Raw genomic sequence first — 23,910 nt, forward strand, 5'->3', positions numbered from 1 at the left:
ACTTCAGACTGGGTGAAAGAGTGAGACCCTGTCTCAAAACAAAAAAGCAAAAAAATAGTTTCAGAGATAAGGATTATTAACTATCACTAACAATCAATCCCTCTGTCTGGATTTCTGCTGCTTCTTTTAATAAAAGCCCTAGAAAATCTTTAGAACAACCTCAGTGTGGCTTAATAATACTGATTTTTTTAAAACTTTTGAGCATTAGGTATATAATGCAAAAGAAAAAATAAAAAACAAAATAAAAAAGGAGAATAGGTTTCAAATAGAAATTAGAAAAGATTTTGAATAGAAAATTGATTTTTTAAAAACTTTTGAGCATTAGGTATATAATGCAAAAGGAAATATAAAAAAACAAAAGAAAAAAAAAAGAGAAAAGTTTTGAATAGAAATTAGAAGAAGATCTTGGTTTTAATTTTGATTTTTCTTTCAAAGAGCTTGCTGACCACTAGCCTGTGAAAACCCTTTACATGCTGGGAAAAAGTCATACAAAGTGTGTGATTATTGTTAATTTTCTACATCTCTATCACGTCCCTGGGAACATTAAGGACTTTGGCAGCACATCTATGCGTGAATTAGATTCACAGGGGCTATATAAGACCATATATCTATATTTACATATCTATAGCTATATATCTGTATCTGTTTATCTATCAACTGCCCAGTCATAGTTTCTGTGTTTCAACCACTTCCTTTTCCTTTTACTCTCCTCTTTTGCAGCTATTTATAATCTCAAATTTTACACAGTGATCAAATTTTAGATGCAAGACATGGAGACAAATTGGGCCATATTGTCCCTCAAACCCCTGAACCTATCACTTAAACAAAGTTTTAAAAAGGAGCTCACAGCAAGAACTGGGGAACAAGATGAATGCAAACAATTTCCACTGGCGCCTTCTGTTTTTTGCAAGTGACGAGACCCCTCCACGTCCAGCTCAAGTTGTTTCTTTGCCTGCAGTTCTTGGGACTGCTGATGGGGCAACACTGGAAGCAGCTGGTTCTGTTTGTTGCTCATTTGAACAGTAGGGCAGAAGTCACAGGGATCCGTTCACAGAATGCTGGTTATTTTGGATTGAACTGCCGGACTATGTCCTAAAAATGCTAGTTAATACTGCACATGGAGCCAGTCCCTCTCTTGCCTCCTGACAATGTAAACCTGATTGACCTCCTTTTATGTAAAGTTCCTTTTTTCTAGAGGCAACAATGGATATTTGATCCCAAATGCCCTTTTAACTTCTTTTATAAAAGACAACTCTATGTGATCAAATGAAACATTTAAAGGATTTTCACACTATGCCTCTTAGTCCTATGTATGAATCACATGCAATAGAACATTTTTAAATGTTATCTCCCAGTTTCTATGAGGGAGACATTTACTTCCTTTGAACACATAATACTTTGCCCAAGGGCACAGCAGATGAGCAGCCATGGCATGCCTGTGTTATGACAACCCCACTACCCTTGCGGAAACTCCGCACCTTACTTCTCTCCCTCCCAAGTACGGACACATTTGATAGCTGTACCTCTGGTGTAGACAAATCTTCTTCCCTTACATAGCAAACTGCCTTATCTCCCCTTGAACTTTCCCAAGAAAGGAGATGACCGAGGTTCTACACCACTTCCAACCTCCAAAGCAAACTGGAACTGTTTTTATTCTTTCCTGACTAGTGTCTTTGTAGATAATTCCTTCTCTAAGGCAAGGGTCAGCAGACATAATCCACAGGACAAATTTGGCCTGCTTTTTTTTTTTTTTTAGTTTTTATTAAATGACATTTTTCTTAATTTTAATTTAGATAAACTTTACTCTCCTGAACCATTAGCTCCTAAAATTGTCATAAAAACTCTTAAAGCAATATTTATATATAAAAATGAACTAAGGATTTTTGATACTTATCAAGTCATTGGAACGTGGTCAATTATGACAAATCACTATCACATTCACTTAAAAGTAGTTTAAATTTTCATACAATGTGTATCATGATTTTCACTTTCAGAGCAATACATACATGTATATCCACATGATACTTCTTAAAACTTTTTTCATTGACAAATTATCTATATTTTATCCTGTACATGTTTTGAAATATGGATACATTATGAAATGACTAAATTTACCTGATTAACATATACATTACCTCACATATTTATCTTTTTTTTTTTTTGTGGTGCGAACACTTTAAATCTACTCTTAGTGATTTTCAAGAATATAATGTATTATTTACCGTAGTCAACATGTTGTACAATAGATCTCTTGAACATATTCCTGCTAACTGAAATTTTGTATTCTGCTGGCTGTTTTTATACACAGCCTGCATGCTAAGAATAGTATCTACATTTTCAAATGTTTGAAAAAAAAATCAAAATAATTAATGGCAGGTGAAAACTCTGTGAAGTTGAAATTTCAATGTCCATAAGTAAAGTTTTATTTGAACGGATTCATGTTCACCTGTTTACACCTGTCTATGGCTGCTTTTGCACTAAAACGGCAGAGTTGAGCCTTTGCAACAGAGACTGTATGGCCCACAGGCTAAATATACTTAATATCTGGCCCTACGCAGAAGAAGGTTGCCAGCGCCTGCTCTAAGACACAGATCAAGTATCATTTTTTTTGAAATGCTAAACCCAATGTCCTCAACAAGAAAGACATGACCTCCTCTGAAAATCCTCTTGCGTTTCTTCTGATTAAAATTAATACTTATTTATTATATGAGATAGTGGTGTAAAGAAAAAAATTTAAAATAATTTGAAAATTAATTATATTAGCAAAATATATAAACATTTTATATATTTTATTTGTATATACATCAGTTATAATCAGCACATACATAAAATGTAATCAGAATTACATGTTTTATATATTTTTTAAAAATTTTAAAGCATTAAGGGGGTACAAAGGTTTTTGATACATGACTTGAGTCAGGGCTATAAATGTATTTTTGTATCCTACATTTTTACTTAGCATGGTATTATAAACATTTGCCTATGTCATTCATTATTTTTCAAAAACATGTTTTTGTTTTTAATCACTTATATCAATTTCTCTTATTGGTAGATATTTACATTGCTCATATGTTTCACTAATATACACAAGGCTGTTTTGAATAATGTTTATAACTTTAATCATTTACTTAGGATAGATTACTAAAAGTGAATTCATTCAGTTGTATTAAAATATGACTTATTTAATTCACTTGTATTAAAATACAACCATTTAAATAATGGTTAGCATAATAAAAATTGCCAAATGCTCTATGGAATGGTTATAACAATTTTCTCTCCACCGGTAGAGGTTGAGAGCATTTATGTTATCGTAAGTGAAAAATGGTATGGAATTGTTCTTCAATTAGCATTTATTTAACTACTAATGAGTTTAAACTTTTTATTTGAGTTTACTTGCATGTATATCTGTGAACTCTTGGAATTTGCACATGCTTCCATTATTATGTTGTATTGTAATTAATCTTTGTGTGTGTGTGTTTGTTTGTGTGCGTGTGTGTGTACCCTAATAAAATATAAATTCCTTTGGGAGGGGAATATGTGCAATTTGTTTTGTTTCTCTACTTTCCAATATAGTGCCAGGGATAGAGTGATTGGTTCAAAAATGCAGAGCAGGTATGCTGAGTGGTGTGGGAATGAAAGATGGCATCTCTTTGTTGGTAGCCTGTATTTTAATTTAACTTTTACCCCGTTTATGTTGTATATTTCTTCAGTAGATATTCAGACTCACTGTAGGGTCCTTATGGTCAATATTCTGTCTCTTAGAACTGTGATAGCCACATAATAAATCAATAACGATTCATCAGGTAACCTAATGTATCAAAGTTTGAATTGGGCCAAGATTTAGAACAAACTAAATTTTATCATACAATGAATTATTTCATTCCCTGGAATTCTAATCAATGGTTGGGGTTCTAGGTCTTGCTCAGTTAACTGTGCTTCCTGAGTAAGGCAGTTTAGTGCAGTAGTTACAAATCTGAGTTCTTGAGTCTATCTACATGAACTCAGATTGAAACTTTGTAGTTTGCTAGCTATGTGGTCTGGGCAACTCTTGGTGTATCAGATTCTTCATATAAAAAAATTGGGGTAATAATAGTTCTTGCCCCATAAAGTCACTGAAATGTTAAAATAAGAAAGGTGGGACTCGTAAATGGACCACAACACTTAGCTGCAATTGTCATTATTACTATTTTTTGTACTATAAAGTCAACTTGATTATACTATAAATAATTTTTATTATTAGTTAATCATTCTGAATCTGTTTCATCATTCATAAAATTAGATAGAAATAGTTATCACATTTCACAGTTTTTATGAAAGTCAATTTAAATAAGTACTGCAAATATAACACTATATATTGTAAAATGTTATGTTACAAGGTGATACTTTCTTATCTACAGGATAGAGCTATGAGGGGGAGCTTGGGAGTCAGTTCTGGGTTCCATTTCCTGCTCCATCTTTCACTAGCTGCGTAAGCCACTTGATCTCTCCAGTTCAAAGTAACTCTTAGTTTCTTTTCTATACAATAGAGATAATAATGGTACCTATTTCATGGGAACATCTTGAAGATAAATGTAAGTAATGCATGTAAAGCTCTTAGCGCAGTGCCTGATACATAGTAAGTATTCAATAGATGTCACCTGTCTTTATCTTCACCCTCATCATCTTGTAAGAATACCAAAAGGATTAGAAATTAGAAAGTTTCTAAATGGTTACAGTGCTCAGCAAGTAATAGACAATAAATGGCATATCAACTTAAAAAAACACATAACAAAACGTTGGTATAACTGTTTCTTACCTCCATTCTATTAACAGGAAAGGAAGTTCCCACAGGAAATCAAATTAGAGAGGAAAAGAAAAGAAAGTTAGTACATTTTCATCTTATGATTTGGAAGACACAGTTTTGACACCACTAATCTCGAAGTTTCTGGAAAATTCTCTGCTTCAGCGAGGAGGCCAGATACTGAATTCACAGGCAGATTCAGAGGAGATTAAGAGAATACTGAGCGTCTCCAGGGAGTGTGTTCTTTTGAAACTGAGTTAGCCACTGGCATCATCAGCCAAGGTCACCTCTCAGCTCAGAATTTCCCTCCAGTAGCCACCAGGGGACTTTGCAAATGGTCATGCTTGAAGGTGCTGACTCGGGGAGGTGGGGGGTGGGGGGAGGGGATGGAGGTATAACTATATGGTGAGTGCCAGGCGCACTGTCTGGGGAATGGACACACTTGAAGCTCTGACTCGGGAGGATGGGTGGGACATAGGCAATATATATAACCTGAACTTTTGTACCCCCATAATAAGCTGAAATTAAAAAAAAAAAAAAAAAAGGAAAGCAAGATGAGGTGGCTAAGTGAGAGGAGTGGAAGGGAGAGGGGAGGGTGGACAACTGCCCACCCTCATAGGCTTGGTGGGTGTGTAACCTGTGTATTACATGGGGTCCCACACTCAGAAGGGCCCCATGCTTAGTTTAATGCTCAGCTGTCACTGTCCTGAAATCCTTAGTATCTTTTGAACAAGGGGCCCCACATCTTCATTTTGCACAGAGCCCTGCAAATTGTGCAGCAGACATGCGCACAGAGGTAAAAATTTAGGGCTCTGAGGAGACTTCACTTCTCCTCTGGAGAGTTTATGTGACTTCCAGCACAAAGGGCCCCAACTCAGACTCTCCCAAGGCATGAGGGCCCTTGCAAGGGTGTGATACAACCAGCATTTCTGAATTATTCTATCTTCTTTTTGTACAGCAAATTTAAAACTTCACACTCTTTACCAAGTGCTTTATGGTTACTTCCTCCTTGTCCTCTCCCCACCCTCATTTATAAAAGTAAAAAGTCAAATATATACTTTGTCTAAAACCAGTTTCCTGTATTGGAATTTCTCTTAATATTGAGGTCTAATTTTTTTGAAAGTTTTAGATCCATTTGGATGTTTTTCTTTTGGCAATTTTAAGGACTTTAAAATGCATTCTTCTGAGAAGTCAATCTTCTTGAAATAGAATGAGTTTGCATTTCTAATCATTCCCTTTTAAATTTGCAAGAGTTGGTGACTATTGTAAACTCGAGTATGTGACATTTTAAAATCTTTGTGGACCTTTTATTCAATGAGCTGGGGATTATGAGGGCTGAGCTAGTAAAAAGTATCTCCCACATCAGGGCACTGTGCAATGCAGAGGGTTCTTGAAAGACTCTCCAAAGAATGTGTATGCCCTATGAGAGTCAGTAGTAGATGCCTGCAACACAGGTGTGAATAACCCATCAAGGCATTAAAAGCTCCAACACTGCACCTGCTGTTTTTTAATACTGGCTCTGCCATTTACTAGCTATGTGAGCTTGGACACCTCTTTGAGCTTCAGTTTCCTCATCTGTAAAATGGGGATAATAAAAGTACCCATCTCATTGAATTGTGGGGATTAAATAAATTCATACACACATACACACACATATGCATATATACATATAGCACTGGCACTGGGAATGTACTTTGCAATCACAGGGCTAAAACATCTCCTATTCAGGAAAAGGCATTTGCCCCCTTCCCTGTAAATCCTCTTCTTCTGAGGCATGCCAGAGAAATTAGAGAAGAGGAAGGGGCAGGTAGATAGCAGCAACAGACTACATTTCATCTACTCTCCAAGTTGCTGGATGAATGACTGACTGGCTGTGGGAAGAGGGAATCAGATGAGGTTTAAATTATATAAGAGAGTGGAGTTTTAAACTAGATCAGATTGTGGTTTTTTAATCTCTAAACATTACCTAGAAATTATAGAGTCTGCCTAAAAAGTTGTAAAGGATTTGCTTCCCAGAGGGATGAGGAGATTCTAGAAAGCATAATCTCTCAGTCCCCAGTGGCTGGAGAAAACATCATTTTCTCTGTGGACCTGTCAAATTTATATGGTTTAATATATACACTGGTTATACATGTAATCTCACCTCTCTGGTTCCTATTTAATTTATGAGTCATTCAAAGTTGTTCTGAAATCTACAATGGACTTTAAAAACAAACTTTTGATATAGAGCAGGATTTTTGTTGAAAATGAGCTCCAAAATGTTGTCCCTCCCCACATGAGTCACTTTGCTTAGGGACAGAAGGCCACATCCTTCTAGCAGCGAGAAAAGCTGGATGGGTTCCTTTGTGATACTTTCCCAACTATGTTCACAAATAAGAACTGACAGACTCGAATGACTATGAACGAAACACCAAGAGGTGCCCAAGATTTGCAGGACTCCAGCTGCCAGAGAAGTCACTGGTCAATGGCTAAACCAACATCATAGATTTTATACCTATTTCCACTCTGAAATAGGTTCTCTCTCTATTTTGTTGCGATAGGGAGGTTGGGCTGTAGGATTATCATTTTGATCATCTACGAAATGATGCCAATGATGTCCACAAATTACACATTTGAGTTCTAATTTAAATTTTAGTGAACTGGGAAAGAGGCCTGAAGGGATCCCTTAACTGTTAAAATGACCAAAGGATATGAAATAGGATGAGAAGAGCTCTGTCTCACTGCTGAACTCGAAAAAGAAGCACCCATGTGCTCCAAACCTCATGGTAATAGCAGCTGAGCAGGGAGACCTATTGAAACACAAGGGGGCCAAGGTTATGTATATGAAAGAGCTCTTGTTTTAATAAGTAAAAGGAGGATCCAATATCATGAAGATGAACCAATGCCAAAGAGAATCCAGCCATAGTATTTGGGAGGAGCTAATCTTAAACAGGTAATTTCCCCACTTATATTTTCTTTTGTTTTAGTGAGGAGGTGTGGCTAGGAGATGAGGAAAGGGTCCAAGAAACTTGCAATTATAAAGTGCTCCTGTTTCAAAACTAGAATTTTAAAAATTCTAAAAATTTCTAATATCGCCAATATTCATAGTATCTTTAAAATTATCTAGAAAAGTCAGTAAAACTTTGGCCCTCTTCTGAAATGTAGAACTGCTCTAATGTAAGAAAGGTGCCTGATTGTAAAAGCACTCTTACCTTTTATGCCTAAGTACAGAACATCTGGTAACGATTTAATGTGGTTACTGGCTGCTACTCATTTATTCCTTTCCATTTTATTAAAAACAAAAACAAAACATTTTTAATTAATTTAAAACCAGATAAAGCCACCAGGACATGCCAGGGATGGTGTCTGTTTTGTTGGTAAGAAGGCTGTTTACCTATAGGGGCTGAAGCACGAATGGTAAAGCAGACCATGTGCTCCTGCTGTGTTACCAGGAGGACAAAGAGAAGGCATCTTGCCAAATACCAGGCATCCTGGGGAGTTTAAATTGCAACTTGAACCTTTTGGGGTTGTGAGTAGAGGGGAAATGCAACTTCCTGGGTCATAGGGAGAGGTTCTAAAAGTTCTTTTTGACTCCTTTTGATGACCAACAGCAAATGTAAATGAGTCAGAAAGAAGTGTATCACATTTCTCAAACAATGCATAAGGCTTTGGGCAGACACATGGAAGGGTTTTGAAGAAATGAAGGTTGATCTTTATTTTTTTGTTGTCCTTCAAACACTAGAAATATCACTAGACACAATCCTAAGCACTAGACCAGCTTTTTCCACTTCCAGTTTTCCTGCTGGGAAGAGTAAATAAACAGATGGAGTAAATGCTTCAAAGGGAAACACCAGGAATGTGACGGAGGGGGCTGATGCCTACTGAGGGTACTGGTGGTCACGCTAGTGAGCGCTACTAGAACACTAGGGAGGATGGGGATGGCTAAATGCGACAACAGAGTTGGGAGGAAAGAAGCACTGCCAGAACAGCAAGGTGACACCATGCCTGACTTGAAGCTCTGGACCTCTGGACAGCTTCATCCGAGGACAAAGGAGGGAGGGGCTGGAAGCAGAAATGGAAAAACCAGGTGCCACACCCAAGCTCTGGGAGATCTGCGGAGCATAAGACCACGCTTCTTTGAAATGATCCTAAATTAAAGTTTCACCAAAGTGGCCTCACTTCCCCGGCCCAGGGAGCACTGCAGGGTTGGGAAGCGGTTTCCTCCATGATTACAGAGGGACCTTTGGGAAGCATCTAGCAGGTCTAACTGACAAGAACCAGGACAAAGAGAGGAAGAGAAAATGGGAAATGTCTCATGGGGGTTCAGAGGTCTTATACAATTGCACTCATAAGACACCCTCATTAGATCTGTCTGGGTAAATTTTGGGAAAAGTGGGGGAGGCTCAGGTCCCCTAAGAGAACCAACTAAAAAAACAGACCAGGGGTTGAACAAAGGGGTGTTGTAGGCTTTTATGAATTAGGGCAGGAAATAATACTAGATATGTAGCAATTTTCCAACTAATAAGACAGGTTTCTAATTGATCATATCCATTCTAGACCCTTTTAGTCTTTTCCTTTTTTATTTCCCAGTTTTTGAATAACAACTCCCATTTCATCACTTGACTCCCTACATTGTGCAACACTATGATTCTGATGTCTCAAGACACTGTAGGCAGATATTTTGCTAGAGGAGAAGGGAGAGGGAGCCTTAGTTTTGCAGTCTTCTCTTTCCTCCACGGGCATACCCCAGAGGCCCAGCCTTGTCCAGTGCTCGCTATGGATTTCTCTGTGGCCTCTATTCACCCGTATTAAAAATCATAGATATTACTGGAAAGTTCTCCAGCAGGAAAGATCAAAGAAGTGGCACGGTAATAAAAAAACAGCAGGCTCCGGGGAGCCGGCCCTGGGCACAGGCTCTACCAGTGCTCGCCTTACATGTGAGGCCAAACACCTCTCTGCTGACCCTTGGGCAGTAGGCACACTGTGAATGTAACACGCCTGGCATTTCCTGATACAGGGATTATTTCCATCTCTAGGAATTCCACTAATGTTCTCAGAAGCCTTTGGGACATTTACATTTTAAAAATAAACCTTTAGAACTGAACACAAATATCCTAGAAATTCCTGTGTCAGCCCTTTTCCTTGAAAACACCTGTAAGTCCTGCTGTTGCCTGTGTGACACAGGAGAGGGAAGGACCATGGGGGTCAGGCTCTTGGTTAAAATGCCCCCAAGAAATAGCCGTGCAGAAATTGGCACTACCATGTTAAATATCTGCCATTTACTGGTTGAGAGCCTTGGAAAGTTTTATGAACTCAGAGAAAGAAAGAAAGAAAGGGGAGAGGGAAAGGGAAAGGAAATAAAAGAAAGAAAAAGGAAAGAAGGAAGGAAAGAAGAAAGAAAGGGAGAAAGGAAAGAGAGAAAAGAAAAAAGAAATAAATGAGGTCTTGAATGCTGTTATCCCTCACTTGGGCAGATATTTAAGGATTTAGTTTTTGAGGCAGCAAATCAGCCAAAATCCAAATCTAGGTCACCTGTGGAATGTCTCCATGGAGGAGGAAATAACCCAAAGGGGACCAAGGTAAGATATAAAAGAAAAGGGAGATTTTCCCCAGTGCCACCAGTTGTAGAATAGTGCCAACTATCTCCTCTCCTGGGACACTGCAGTTGTGAAGGCCATCCTACCTGATATACTGATGGTGGCTGCCGCCTTTGCAGTACTGAATTTCTCTCCATGCTTATTAGTAGCTATGCATGTGTAGAGTCCTGGCTTGGTGATAAACAGCTGCAGTCTTGAGTCAATCACCCGGTCTTTCACACTCTCTTGAATGGATCCGGAAGAAACCTGATGGAGTAGGGGAAAATAAAAGATAGAACTAGGTCAAGGATTTCCTAATATACTGCATCAGTAGATGTGAAGGGAAAAGAATTAAGATTATGATCAAAAGGCATGTGGTAGGTTGCAAAAATAGCCCCCAAATTTGCCCTCCCTATGCCCATGTCCTTGCAATGTGACTTTGTAGCTCTTCCCTCAAGAGGTAGCATCTTTCACCACACTTTGAATCTAGATTAGCCTTGTGATGTGTTTTGGAATGATTGAGCAGGAGCGTGTAAATTTCTTGCACATTGTGGCTTGCTTGTTGCTTTTGGAACCTTTGGCCTCTGGTGAACAAGTCAGAGCCAGCCTGCTAGAAGATGAAATACACAAGGTCCATTTATCCCCACTGCCCCAGGTGAGAGCCAGCAACAGCCATCAGACATATGAGTAAGGCTACTCTGGACCAACTAGCACCCAGTCGACCAGCCAAGATCAGGCATGTAGGCCTAAATCAGCAAAACCACCCAGTTGACCCACACACTTATGAGCACTAATAAATGGTTATTGTTTTAAGCCACTAAGCTTTGGGATGGTTTGTGACACAGCAACTGGTATCTAAGGCAAGGTATGAATGAAATACCTTGTGGATTCACCAAGATGTGTCGTCTATGTCATGAAGAAAAGGATAGTCAAGTAGGAGGGGTTGCAGACTTCTGGACTTATATTCACAACATCTGTTCCATTCCCCACACTTTCACATCAGATGGGTGGATAATTATCAAAAAAAAGGTTGGCCAAGTATGTTTCTGAGGCATGATATACATGATGCTGAACTACTTAAACCAGAAAATCAAATGTCCTTGATGAGCCAGGATATAAATGCAATATTAGCACATAATTGACAGGCTAATTTTTATAAGTGCTTATCTATTGGTCATCATCATTCCAACTGTATGGGAAAGACAGACACCAACCCATTCTATGAGGCTGCAGAGCTAGAATTTGCATCCTAGCTTGTCTTACACTAAAGTCTGTGCTTTAACCATTATGTTACAGTGCCTTACCTTGTCATAGAAGAAAGAACAAATGAATAGTCATTAGAAAATAAGAGCTTTAGCAACAATAACCTTAACAAATCAACCAACCATGAACAAAATAAATGTCTGACAAATATCATTGTTAATAGTGATATTTTTTTAAAGGGAGTTTCTTTCTTCACTATTTTCTTGAGCACTATACCATCTTTTCAATAATTTTTCTTTAATTAACAGCACCTACATAACAGGAAAATGATGACAGTTCGAGGGAAATTGGAATGGAATGACAAGGAATCAGCCCATGGTATGCCATGATCTTATTCTGGGAGGAGTGGAAGTGAGTACCATGGCAGCCTGAGCTTGGCTGCCTTGAAAGGATGTCTCTGTCCAGTTGTAGGAAATGAGGCTAGGAATGAGAAATTTTGGAACCCATTATTTTGCTGTTTTGCAAAGGAAGATTTTCACAGTTAGACTAGTAAGAGGGAAGGAAGTCCCAAGGTGAGACTGGCTTTCTTCTTAGCCACCAGGTGGTTGGATATCCCTGGCCCCAAGCACTCTTTGCAGCAATTAAGCAGTGAAAGTTTGTCCAGGTAGCTTCTTTGTCTTTTTATTCTTTACCTTCACTCCCAGTCTCAATCCTTATGATAAAAGCTGGTTTATGTGAAGAGAGAAAAATATCTTTAAGAGATAGACACTCAGTTGGGAATTCAAACCAAATTCATTATTATATTTATCAGAAGAGCAACATCTTATGGATATGAGTGTCCAAGTTTGATTGAAAGGACTGAACAACTTGAATATAATTTTGGACTCTCCCTGAATTTTAATACAAAGCAGCAATGAGAAAAAAGCTAAAGACTCACACCTCCATGCTCCATTAATATGTTTGATGTTATTTTGAGTTTTGTTTATAAATATAACCCATTTTCAGTTTAGGTAAGTGAGGTTGCAGAGCAGTTTGGTTCTCTCCTTCAAGAAAGAAGGCTGTGAAACAGGAGAGGGAAGATGACAGACTAGGAATAGCCCACGTACTGCTCTCAAGGAGAGGACTGAAGGTTGTAGGGGGACGCACACAAAATTAATAAAGAAACACTGGACTTAAATGGGATTCTAGAACAAATGGACCTAACAGACATTTATAAAGCATTCTACCCCAAAACTACGGCATACACATTCTTCTCATCAGAACATGGGACATTTTCCAAGATTGATCATATCTTAGGCCACAAAACAAGTCTCAGCAAATTGAAAAAATTGAAAATCATGCCATGTATTTTCTCACATCATGGTGGAATAAAACTAGAAATGAAATCCAAGAGAAACACTCAAATTTTCACAAAGTCACAGAAATTAAACAACTTGCTGCTGAATGATCTTTGGGTCAATGATGAAATTAAGATGGGAATCAAAAGATCCCTCTAACTGAACAACAAAGGGGACACAAGGATTCAAAATCTATGGGATACAGTAAAGGAAAAGTTCATAGCCTTAAATGCCTACATTAAAAAGACAGAAAGATAACACATTAACAACCTTGGGTCATATCTTAAGGAACTAGAAAAAGAGAACACCAAACCCAAAGCCAACAGAAGAAAAAAAAAATAAGCTCCAAGCAGAACTAAATGAAATGGGAACCAAAAATCAACCAACCAAACAAACAAAACCAAAGGATCAATGAAACAAAAAGTTGTTTCTTTGAAAAGATAAAAAAAATTGATAGACCACTAGTCACATTAACCAAAATAGATGAGGAAGGACTCAAATAAGCTCAATCAGAAATGAAAAAGGTGACATTACAACTGATATCACAGAAATACAAAATATCAGCCATGAGTACTATGAAAACCTCTACACACACCACCTAGAAAATTTAGAGGAAATGGATAAATTCCTGGAAATGCACAAGCTTGAATCACGAAGAAATAGAAATCCTGAATAGACCAAATAACGAGCAGTGAGATTATTAAAAAATGTTCAACAGCATCATAAATCATCAGGGAAATGCAAATTAAAACCTCAATGAGATACTACCTCACCCCTGTCAAAACGGCCATTATTAAAATGTCAAAAAACAGTAGATGCTGGTGTGGATGTAGAGATAAAAGACCACTTATACACTGTTGGTAGGACTGCAAATTAGTACAAATTCTATAGAAAACAGTATGGAGATTTCACAAAGGAATAAATGTAGACCTACCATTTGATCCAGCAATCCATCTACTAGTTATCTGCCCAGATGAAAAGAAATCATTTGTCCAAAGGACACCTGCACTCAAATATTTATTGTAGCACAATTCACAATCTCAAAGACGTGAAATCACCTAAGTATCCATCAATTCGTGAGTGGATTAAGAAATGTAATATTAGCCATAAAAAAGAATGAAATAATGTCTTTTGCAGTAACTTAGATAGAACCAGAGACTATTATTATCCTAAGTGAAGTATCTCAAGAATGGAAAAACAAACTCCACATGTACTCACTAATAATTGGGAGCTAAATGATGGGCACAATGGGCATAAAGAGTTGTAAAGGACATTGGGGAACAAAAAGGGGGGATGGGACAGGAATAAGTGGTAAAAACTATTGGGTACAATGAACACTATTATGTTGATGAGCACACTAAAAGCCCCGACTTAAGTATTATACAAGGTATCCATGTAAGAAAACCATTGGTATCTGCTTAATTTTTTGAAATAAAATAAAAAGAAAATAAATATACATATGTTTAATATAGAAAAAGGAGGACTGTGCAATGCCTTATAGACAACTTAGAAACAAGTAATCCCCCAATGTTGCTTAAACTTCCACTATTTTCATGTTAACACCTAAGAAAGTCATTCCTAAACACCTCCTCAAGGTCACTGAAAACATCCTTAGTAGGAAAGAAAAGCAATTTTAAACAGCCTGACCTCTCTTCTCCTGGACTTCATCCAGGTGTCGAAATAGTTCAGTGAAGAGACCAAGTGAGGAGGCTCATGGCTTGAATACGACGTGGCTCCTAAATGCTTTTCCTCCTGTTTCCAGAGGCCTTGCTTGATTCAGTTTGTGACTCACGCACAGCAGGCCTTGTTAGTCATAGTTTGAATGTGTTTTTCTTTCTTCATGGATCATCCTGACCAACAGTTTAGTATTTTTGATGGTCTAAAAATAAAAAAAAGTTTCCGCCCTCCATTCGGATCTCTTTGCCCCTCGGGTTTGAAAGATCAAAAGGATGAGTTCATATTGTTACTGTACGCTTTGATCAAGGTATGTCTAAGCAAAACAGAGTACTTAACTAAGGTGACTCCCACCTGGTATTTATAGTAAATATACTGTTTTCTCCAAGTTGCTCAGGCTCAGGGACCTGAAGGAATTGGAGAAGCAGCTGTTTATATTCTGTCTTTCTGAGTTAGTGGTAACTATGTGAGGATATAGATATGTTAATTTGCTTGGCTGTAGTAATCATTTCACTATTAAGCATATCTGAGCCTTAAATATATTTAATAAAAGTAATAAAATACATTTTTATGAAAAGAGGGAGTAGAATAGGAAGCTATATCAAAGAGGCACACTAAATCACATCTGATATAATGTGTATGAAAACTCTTTGAAGGTGGTAAAGCAGTAAAAACCTGTGGAGTATTTTTTATATATCGGTAATACATTAATAATGCTATCTTGAGAGAATCTACCCCCAACTATGGATAATCTGGTAACTTTATGATTTGACCTTAGCATAGGAAGACTTCTAAAAGGTATTCTTGCCTCAATGACCCTGTCCTGCCAATAGTTCCAGCTAGCTGGGAATACGCTGTGGGACTGTTAGAATGTGGCCCAGTGGGGTCCATATTCATGGACTTGTAATGATGTCTGTCTATGCATCATAGAAAAAGGGATAATAGACTGAGAGGCCTTTCCATATTGTTTCTGATTAACATAGCCATAAATATTGGCCTCTTTCAAAACTAGCTGCTGAAGTATCCCACATAAGACTTGTTATATGTAATTAGTTTGGTTCACACAGCTAGTAAGATAAAATGACTTCAAAGCTCATGTACTTTTAGCCCAAACTACTGCCTCTTAAAAATACGTGTAAAATATAGATAAGCCTCCCATTCAAAAATTCAAAAATATAATCTTTGACAGAGATTATTTGACCATTTATTTTATCAAAATCTTCTAATATTTCAGAAATTTTATTTATTGAACAAAGCCAGAGAGACATACAATTTTTCCACATTCTGTAGTCAAATGCCGAAATAACAGAGAGTTATCAGTATAACTGTAAATAAATCTGATGATGGAATACAAAGAATTTTCTTTTAAAAAAGTAAGCTCTGCTCTATCCACACCAAACTACTCTTTCCAATGTTGTAAAACATTGGAGTATAACCACTCACTCTGAAGTTCATCTGCGACTATAAATTCCCATGAAAAATAAATGGCATTTCCATAGGGAGAAAGCAAAATATTTCTTAATCACTTTGGGGCATGTTGCTTGAATTTCTCCTGGTCTTTACCTCTAACTGTTCAAGATTTCATTTCTTGCCATGTTCACAGACGGGGAGAAAAGGAGCAGTCACCTCTTCTAGAGTACCCATTTCTGTGCTTCGTAGTGTGTTGTGACGTTAGCTTACTAACTTGTAGTTAGCAAAGAGCCATAATTCAAATTCTGTTTTATTCTGTGCCAAATTCTGTTTTATTCTGTTTTATTTCCCAGCTCTGCATTAGTCTTCATCCAGTTCACCAAAAATGATATCAGAGCTGTGGGATCCTCCATGTTCTCCTCAATGGACTTTCTGGTTTGCTACTTTTACACATCAAATGCCTGCACTTGCCTCCATTTCCTGTGATTTGCGTCAGTAGGGACAAAGTCATCTTGATTTCGTTTTGGACGTGGGTAGTATTACCAAGAATGAAACTTGGCTGAAAGAGCAGTACATACTCTATGACCGTAAGAACTGCGGATGTACTTTTGCTTTCTTCCTGGAGGAAAGTCACTATTAGTTTGTTTTATTCCTGTTTTAGAAGCTGAGGCGATGGATCTACTTTGCCTTCTACTGTTTGTGCGTCACATCTTGAATGATTAAGTTGGGGGTTTCAATATGACCAAAACCAACTCAAGCTATCGTACTTTTTTAATTCCTGAACTCCAGCAGAGAATAATCATTCATTTTCCAGTTCTTAATTCATGAGACTTTTGAAAACACTGACTTCTTAAAAACGTGTCTCTCCATCTTCTTTATTACTGTTTTTATTATACATAGTAAGACAAATTAGTAAAGTTCTGCTGCCAGTCTCCCAATTTTCTTAGGTATCTTTATACTACCTTGAGAGGTTTATGATGAAGACAGCAGCTTCCACAGAAGAGCCGCAAAACACATTGCCAAACAGAACTCAAATTTTAAATGACACTTGAAATATAGAGAAGTAAAGAACAACAGGAACTCCAAGTTACTTTATCGTAACTTAACAAAATTGGAGAACATTAGCCCTCATGTCATACTAAAGATCATTTCTGACAGCCAACTGACATATGTGTCAGTATAGACCAGAAAATCAATGTCTGAGAGGTAAATGGACTCCCTCAAAATCACATTGGCTGAAGAGGAGCATTTACGACCTAAGTCTCCCTACTCCCCATCTACTTCTCATTCTACCATGCCTCAATTACACGCTGGAAAAGTAGCATTCATTTGTTGATTTACCCATATTTTGAAGGGACGTAGGGTAGACAGATAAGATGAACCCAATTTTAATAACAAATTATGAGAAAAATTGTTTTGTTCAGGTATCAGAAAAGAAAAACCTTCAGCAGAAACAATAGTGAAAACACTAATAAGTGAATTATAAGTTTTGCCATAAGATAGTCTATTTTATCACATCCACCAAAATTTCACACACTGACAAGCTTTGTTTTCCACACCTTTCTTTTTCCTCCCTTTCTTCCCTTTCCCTTGTCTTGTTCCTAGTTCTCATAATTTGAGGCTATAGCCAGTCAGTCTTCTTAAGACACAGAGAATTGCAGGGACAAGGATGGGACCGGGTACAAGTAAACAGCAGACATTACCTTTTTGAGACTCCATTTTAAAAAATTTAAGTATTTTATTTCTAATTCTTTATTTTTTTTAGCTTACTGGGGGTATAACTGACAAATGTAAATTGTATATATTTAAGGTGTACCAGCTAATGTTTTGCTATACATATACACTATGAAATGATAATCGCAATCAAGCTAGTCAACCTATCACCTCGCATAGTTATGTGTGTGTGGGGGGGGGGTGAGAACACTTAGGATCTACCCTCTTAGCAAATTTCAAGTATGTAATACAATATTGTTCATTCTAGTTACCATACTGCCCATTACATCTCCAGTACTGATTCATCTTGCATAACTGAAACTTTGTACCCTTTGATCAACATCTCTCCATTTCCCCATCCTCCAGCCCCTGGTAACCACCATTCCACTCTGTGTTCGACTCTCAGATTCCACATATAAGTGAGATCATTTGGTAGTTGTCTTTTTGGGTGTCTGGCATATTTCACTTAGCATAATGTTCTCAAGGTTCATCCTTGTCAAGATGCCTTTGAATAAGGGGACAACTCTTAGGTGACTAGGCAACGTCACTCCCAGTCTTCTGACCCCTCTTCCCTTCTCTCTTTCTGATATTTTAGGTTGTTTAACTTTACTTAAAAACAGTATTAAAATTAACTTAGTATATGGAGATGCCTCAAGGTTATCTTTCTTGCATGCTGCAAAATGCTTCTGAAATCTACGGAATGCCAAGCACTAACAGCATAATAACAATCCAGCCTTAAAGTCTGTTTTTTATTTTTGTTTTGGTTTTCAGAGTATTTGCCCTAGTTTTAGTTGCTGCTGTTTAATTCAGTGGAGGAAACCTTATAATGGTCTAAAAAAGAGATGCATAAAAAATATTTAGGTATAAAAATTATGTTATGAAAAAACACTATGGGATTTTTGGTGCTCATCCTTGTAGATACCAAGACACTAGGGGTGCATACACATAGAGAGAAGACCATGTGAGGACCCAAGAAATAGCTGTGTGAAGCCATCTGCAAGTCAGGATGAGAAGCCTCACCAGAAGCCAACCTTGATCTTGAACTTCCAAACTTTAGAACTATTAGAAAATAAATTTTTCTTGTTTAAGCCACTCAGAGTATGGTATTATGCTATGGTATCTCTAGCAGACTAATATTATCCTGGAGAAGAAAAAGTCATGAGGATATGCAATAGTTCAAGTCCATGAAGGTATATGCCTCAGATTGGGTAGAAATAACACTTAACATGATTTGAATCATATCATAAGGTTTTGCCTGCTTTAAAAAAAAGTCCCCCATTTTCTTGTTGTGATGTCTGCATTAAACACAATTTGGGACACTCATTTGATTTCAAAGTGCTACCATTAATATATTATAATATAATAATATATGTTCACTATAGCCAAAATACCAAAAAGTTGGAGAGAGACTGTGCTGGAGGATGTGGAAAATGAAAATAGCTGAGCACCAGTTAGATGAGTTATCAAGGTTTGGGTTGTTTAGTCATATTCAGAGCCATCCTCACCCGACCCCCACCCAAAAGAAGAATGTGGACATGCACTCATCTCCTTAAAGCATAAAAGAGTGTCCTTGATAGGCCCACCTGGACAGGTGTTATATGTCCCCTGCTGTGCAGTAAAGGTTAAAGGGTTAACTCAGGGGGCTTGAAGTGCTTAAACCTGCTCATTCCAAAGAAAGGTCTGGCCTTTGACTAGCTCCTGGGAGATAAACTCTGATCCCTTAGAGTATCCTGACTGATAAGAGTGTCTTTGTATATCTGAGACCTTGGGCCATGCCAGATAGTTCATGTTAACAATGTGAATTATGGTAAATACCTGAGATCCTAAGTGTATTGTATCAATTTGACCTTTGCAGGGGCAGAACACTAGCCAAGATTAGTCATGTTGAGCACTCCATGTCTCTGTACCTGAGCCCTAGTAAAAACTCTGAACACCAAGGCTAGGGTGAGCTTCCCTGGTTGGCAATACTTTATACATGTTGTCACACATCAGTGCTGGGAGCATGAAGTGCTGTTTGTACAACTTCACTGGGAGGGGAAAACTGACTTTCCTTTACTGATTTTAATCCGTATCCTTTCCCTAGAATAAACTGTAAACATAAGTACAACAGTTTTTCTGATTTCTGTGATTCCTTCTAAGGAATCATCAAACATGAATGTGATCCTGGGGACCCCAACATACCTGCAATTTGGAGACATGGTGGACAAGTTATCTAATTCCTACTTATAAAATCCAAAGGGCAGAGTCAGGCTGCCTAGCATCTCCAATGGAATGAATAAAGAGGAGGTAGCTCTGATCAACGGTCTGGGCTCCCAGAGTTTGTAGATACAATGGTTTTATAGAAGACGTGATTTGGAGTCATTTTCAATTCTCCCAAGAGGATCTTCTGGGGATGATTAGACCTCAACAGAGACTTCCCATAAAATAACAAATTGGGGGCTAAACAGAAGATGGTTAGGCTGAGAAAAATGCATCACTGATGTCATCCTTAATATTCCCTGATCTCTGAAGAATCATGAATGTATCCACAGGGAAAAAGTCAGTTTTAAATACCTGGCAGGCACAGAGGGTCTAAAGCCAATTTACAAGAATGTCAGATAAATTAGGACTTTCCTGCACCAATTATTGCTCCTTCCTTCCTCCCACCTCAACCCTGTAGGAGTCACAATAGCAGCTAGGAAGTGAGGGAAGAAGGAGTGTGCATGAGCTAAGAAGCCAACTAAAAATATTTTGTGGAAATAAAACACAAAGAAAGAATTTGGTTTTCTATTATTCCCCCATGACACAAGGAAAGAAGCAAACTACTGGAGTTCAGTTTCTATGGCAATGGGTAGGACAGAGATGTTGGAAGTCTTAAAAAGTGGTGTAGGTGGGACCAAAGATGGAGATCAGGGTAACTCCACAAATATATGGTCTATCCTGAAATTCACCACAAATAGGTCTTCCCCAGACAAGTCCCCACACATATGACACTCACAGCATTTCCGTTTTCAATCCAGGTGATGGTAGGGACAGGCATGCCTGTTGCTGTACAGCGCAGGGTCACAAAGGAGCCAAAGGTGACATTGTGGGATTCAGGAGCCCGCAGTATTCTGGCAAAAACTGTTAGGAAGACAGAAGTGGTGAGTGACCCTCAAATACGGAATGGCCAACCTAGGGTGGCTTTTCAAAATGCAAATCAGACCACGTTTCCCTGTGTGTAAATTATTCAGCATTTCCCCCTATCTTAAGGATAATACCAGATGCCATGGCCTGGCCTCCAAGCCCTTTATGCCATGACCTTACATCACTCCAGGACACACTGGGCTTGCTCCCAACTTAGGAGCTAGCTCTTGCTCTTCATCTGTCTAGAACACTCATCCCCCGGGTCCTCATGTGGCAGGTTACTTGTATCATTCAAGTGTCTGTTTAAGTGACAGTCCTCAGAATGGCTCTCCTTAATCACCCAACATAAAGTGTAACCCTCTCCATCATTCTCCTTTGCATCATCCTGTTGTACTGTCTTTACAGACCTTGCCTCTGTCTAAAATCATCTTACTTATTTTTTTACTTGTCTATGATTTCCCTTCCCTGTTACACTAAAACCAGAAACCTTGCCTGTTTTGTTCACTGTTGTATTCATCACCCAGCAGAGTTCCTGACTGAAGTAAGCACAAGATGCTATTTTATTTAATTAATAAAATAATTAATGCTTTACACCCTCATCTGTATCAGAGTGGGAGGACAGACAAAATCTGTCAAATTTTTCAGATAGTAAGATGACATATTGGGTAAAAAAGAAAAAGAATATTTTAGGTAAAGTGTGGGCCAGAGAATGAGTAATTCATATTCCTTTCTGAGGCTGAATCCCCACTGATTAAATAAGAGGAGTTTCTTTTGATGTAAGAAGAAATTTTACCTTTAACTAAATAGTGGCTTTGAGGCTCATAACATACAATAAATTGGAATACACTTAGAATCACAGAATCATTAAACTTCGAAGAGACATCAGAGATACACTAGATTCCTGCTCTTATTTTACAGATGTGGGAACCAAATTCCAGTTGATATAAGTTGCTTTCCCAAGGTAATAAAAGTGATGGGTGAAGAACCTGGACTCAGGTCTTCTCACTGCAAATACAGTTTTCTTTCAAACTACTGTGGAATCTTTATGATAGGCTATTATCCTGTAACTATTATCTTTTGTGCTCCTGCATTTTGATTTCTAGGACTTAAGCACAGAACATAAAATTAGAGTATTAAAGCCTCAGTTAAATTAACATAATGCTTTGAAGCTTAGTTCTTCTAGTTACTTGAAATTTGTGAAGTTTGGATTCTAAAGTGTGGAAATATGGTATATACTAGACAGGAGATATGTAGGACAATGAGAGTTCAAGCCCAGAGCTGTGTTGAAAGTTGGCCTGATTGTTAAATACCTCTCAAAAAGGATGACATAATTCAAAGAGATAAAGGAAGAAATGATTTGATTGACAGCTAGATGCTTTTTGAAGATTTGAATTAATCTGACTTCCTGTCTTTTTATATTGAGGACTCTAAGAGATGGAATCTAGAACATTTTATTTAATAGATATACAAATGTTGGGCCCAAAAGCCAGGAGAAATGAAAAGCAAGAAAGGTGCTATCTTCAAGGCAACCAGCGGTTTAAAGAAACAAATAACAAAAAATAAAACAGTATCATGTGTTTAATATACAGCTGAATCTGCCCCCCAAAACCCAAAATTGAGCCTGATTTTAAGTAAGTCCTAGGGTCTAATGACCAATCTACAAAAGTTAGAGGGTTGAAGGATATGTTCAAGAACACCATGGAGAGATGGAATTCAATCAAATTCAGAATGTAGAAAATTTAACAGGGCAAATTACTTAGTTTCCTCAACAAATAAATAGCATGAAGGGGAAAAAAAAGGAAGAGTGAACGATTATAGATTAAAAGAGACTTAAGAAGCATATTACCCCAATACAATATGTGCTCTATTTGAATTCTTATCCTCCCAACTTAGTCTAAATTCACAAGTTGTAAACTCTTGACAACTAACACTGACTGATATCCTTGCATCCTAGCAAGGGTGCCATCCAGGTACTCTTCTAATGTTTTCTGGTAACAATAATATAGATATTTGAGTTTACATGCATCATTTGGCTGAAATAACTCTTGTAGGGGTTGGGGCTGTGCTTGTGTTTCTATCCTAAGCTTTTTGTGAGATTACTGCAATGATTATCTTATGGGTCCCATTTCCTCAGAACCTAAAACAAGTAGGATCCTTGAGAGATTTGGAGTTGGATCATTTCAATCTCATATGTGCCAGAAGAGTGTTCTAATAACATTGACTGCACCCTTGAACTTGAACAAAAGCTTTCTGGCTGAAGATGAGCTGAATAAAAAATCTGAGAAAAATAAAATCTAGGTTATTTTTTGTTGCTTTAATTTATAAAGCCAAGAGTTTTAATTTGTGGACTTTAAATTCTTCCTGGAAATTTAGTAATCAGAGAGGTTTAATTTTGTTCTAATTTATAGCTTTTTTTCCTCTTTTGGCTGGTACTATATTATTTAGAATATCATTTGGGCTCATTGCAAAATCTCTGATTATCCATATTGCACAATGCAGCTAAGCATAAAGTGGAAGAGTAATTAAAATAGAGAGTCAATTATCACTGTAGAGCTCGATGTGACTTTGGAGTTAACTTCATTAATATACTACGCTGCCCTATAGCAGAATCTTCTGGGGGCTCAGTGGGGCCCAGGAGGGTATGTAAAGGAGTACAGCTGGTGTGTAGGTAGCTTCATGAACGTGAGACTGTGCTGATAAACAGCTGGTCTCCTCCCAGAAGACGATAGATGTACTCCTGGCTGATCATGGATTTTGTGAAGAGCAGTGGTAAAGAGGGAAAAAACAACAGCTGTTTTTTCCTACACTCTCACATTCCCTCCAAAAGACAAAATAGAAACTCAACTCCTTTCTTTTTCACTATTGAAAGATAGCTTCCACCCAGGCTTCCTCTCTTCTTAAAGCAGGTTGCAGATGCTTTTGGGTTTCTATTCAAATGTCTCCTTATCATAAATGCTTTCTCATCCTCATTCCCCTTACCCTTGTTCATGTTTCTTCATAGCACTCATCACTCTCTGATTTATTTAGTAACCACTGGTTTATTTATTTATCTGATTTGGGGCAGTCTCTCCCCTCTGGAATGTAAGCATCACAAGGGCAAGGCTTGCTTTGTTCAGGAACCTGGGCTGACTGA

The 23,910-nt window shown here is 37.8% G+C and overlaps 1 protein-coding gene across 1 annotated transcript in view; it reads right to left on the bottom strand.

Annotated features, from left to right (window-relative positions):
* Positions 1 to 23,910, bottom strand: part of MUSK (muscle associated receptor tyrosine kinase) — a 93,620-nt gene that overhangs the window by 25,089 nt on the left and 44,621 nt on the right. Inside the window, exons 6-8 of the mRNA XM_045562207.1 lie at positions 20,650 to 20,774; positions 10,443 to 10,602; positions 4,796 to 4,802 (exon numbers count right to left, since the gene is read on the bottom strand). Coding sequence (XP_045418163.1) covers positions 4,796 to 4,802; positions 10,443 to 10,602; positions 20,650 to 20,774 — 292 coding nt within the window. The remainder of the gene's footprint in view (positions 1 to 4,795; positions 4,803 to 10,442; positions 10,603 to 20,649; positions 20,775 to 23,910) is intronic.

This window comes from Lemur catta, chromosome 10 (genome assembly GCF_020740605.2).
Source record: "Lemur catta isolate mLemCat1 chromosome 10, mLemCat1.pri, whole genome shotgun sequence".
NCBI lineage: Eukaryota > Metazoa > Chordata > Mammalia > Primates > Lemuridae > Lemur > Lemur catta.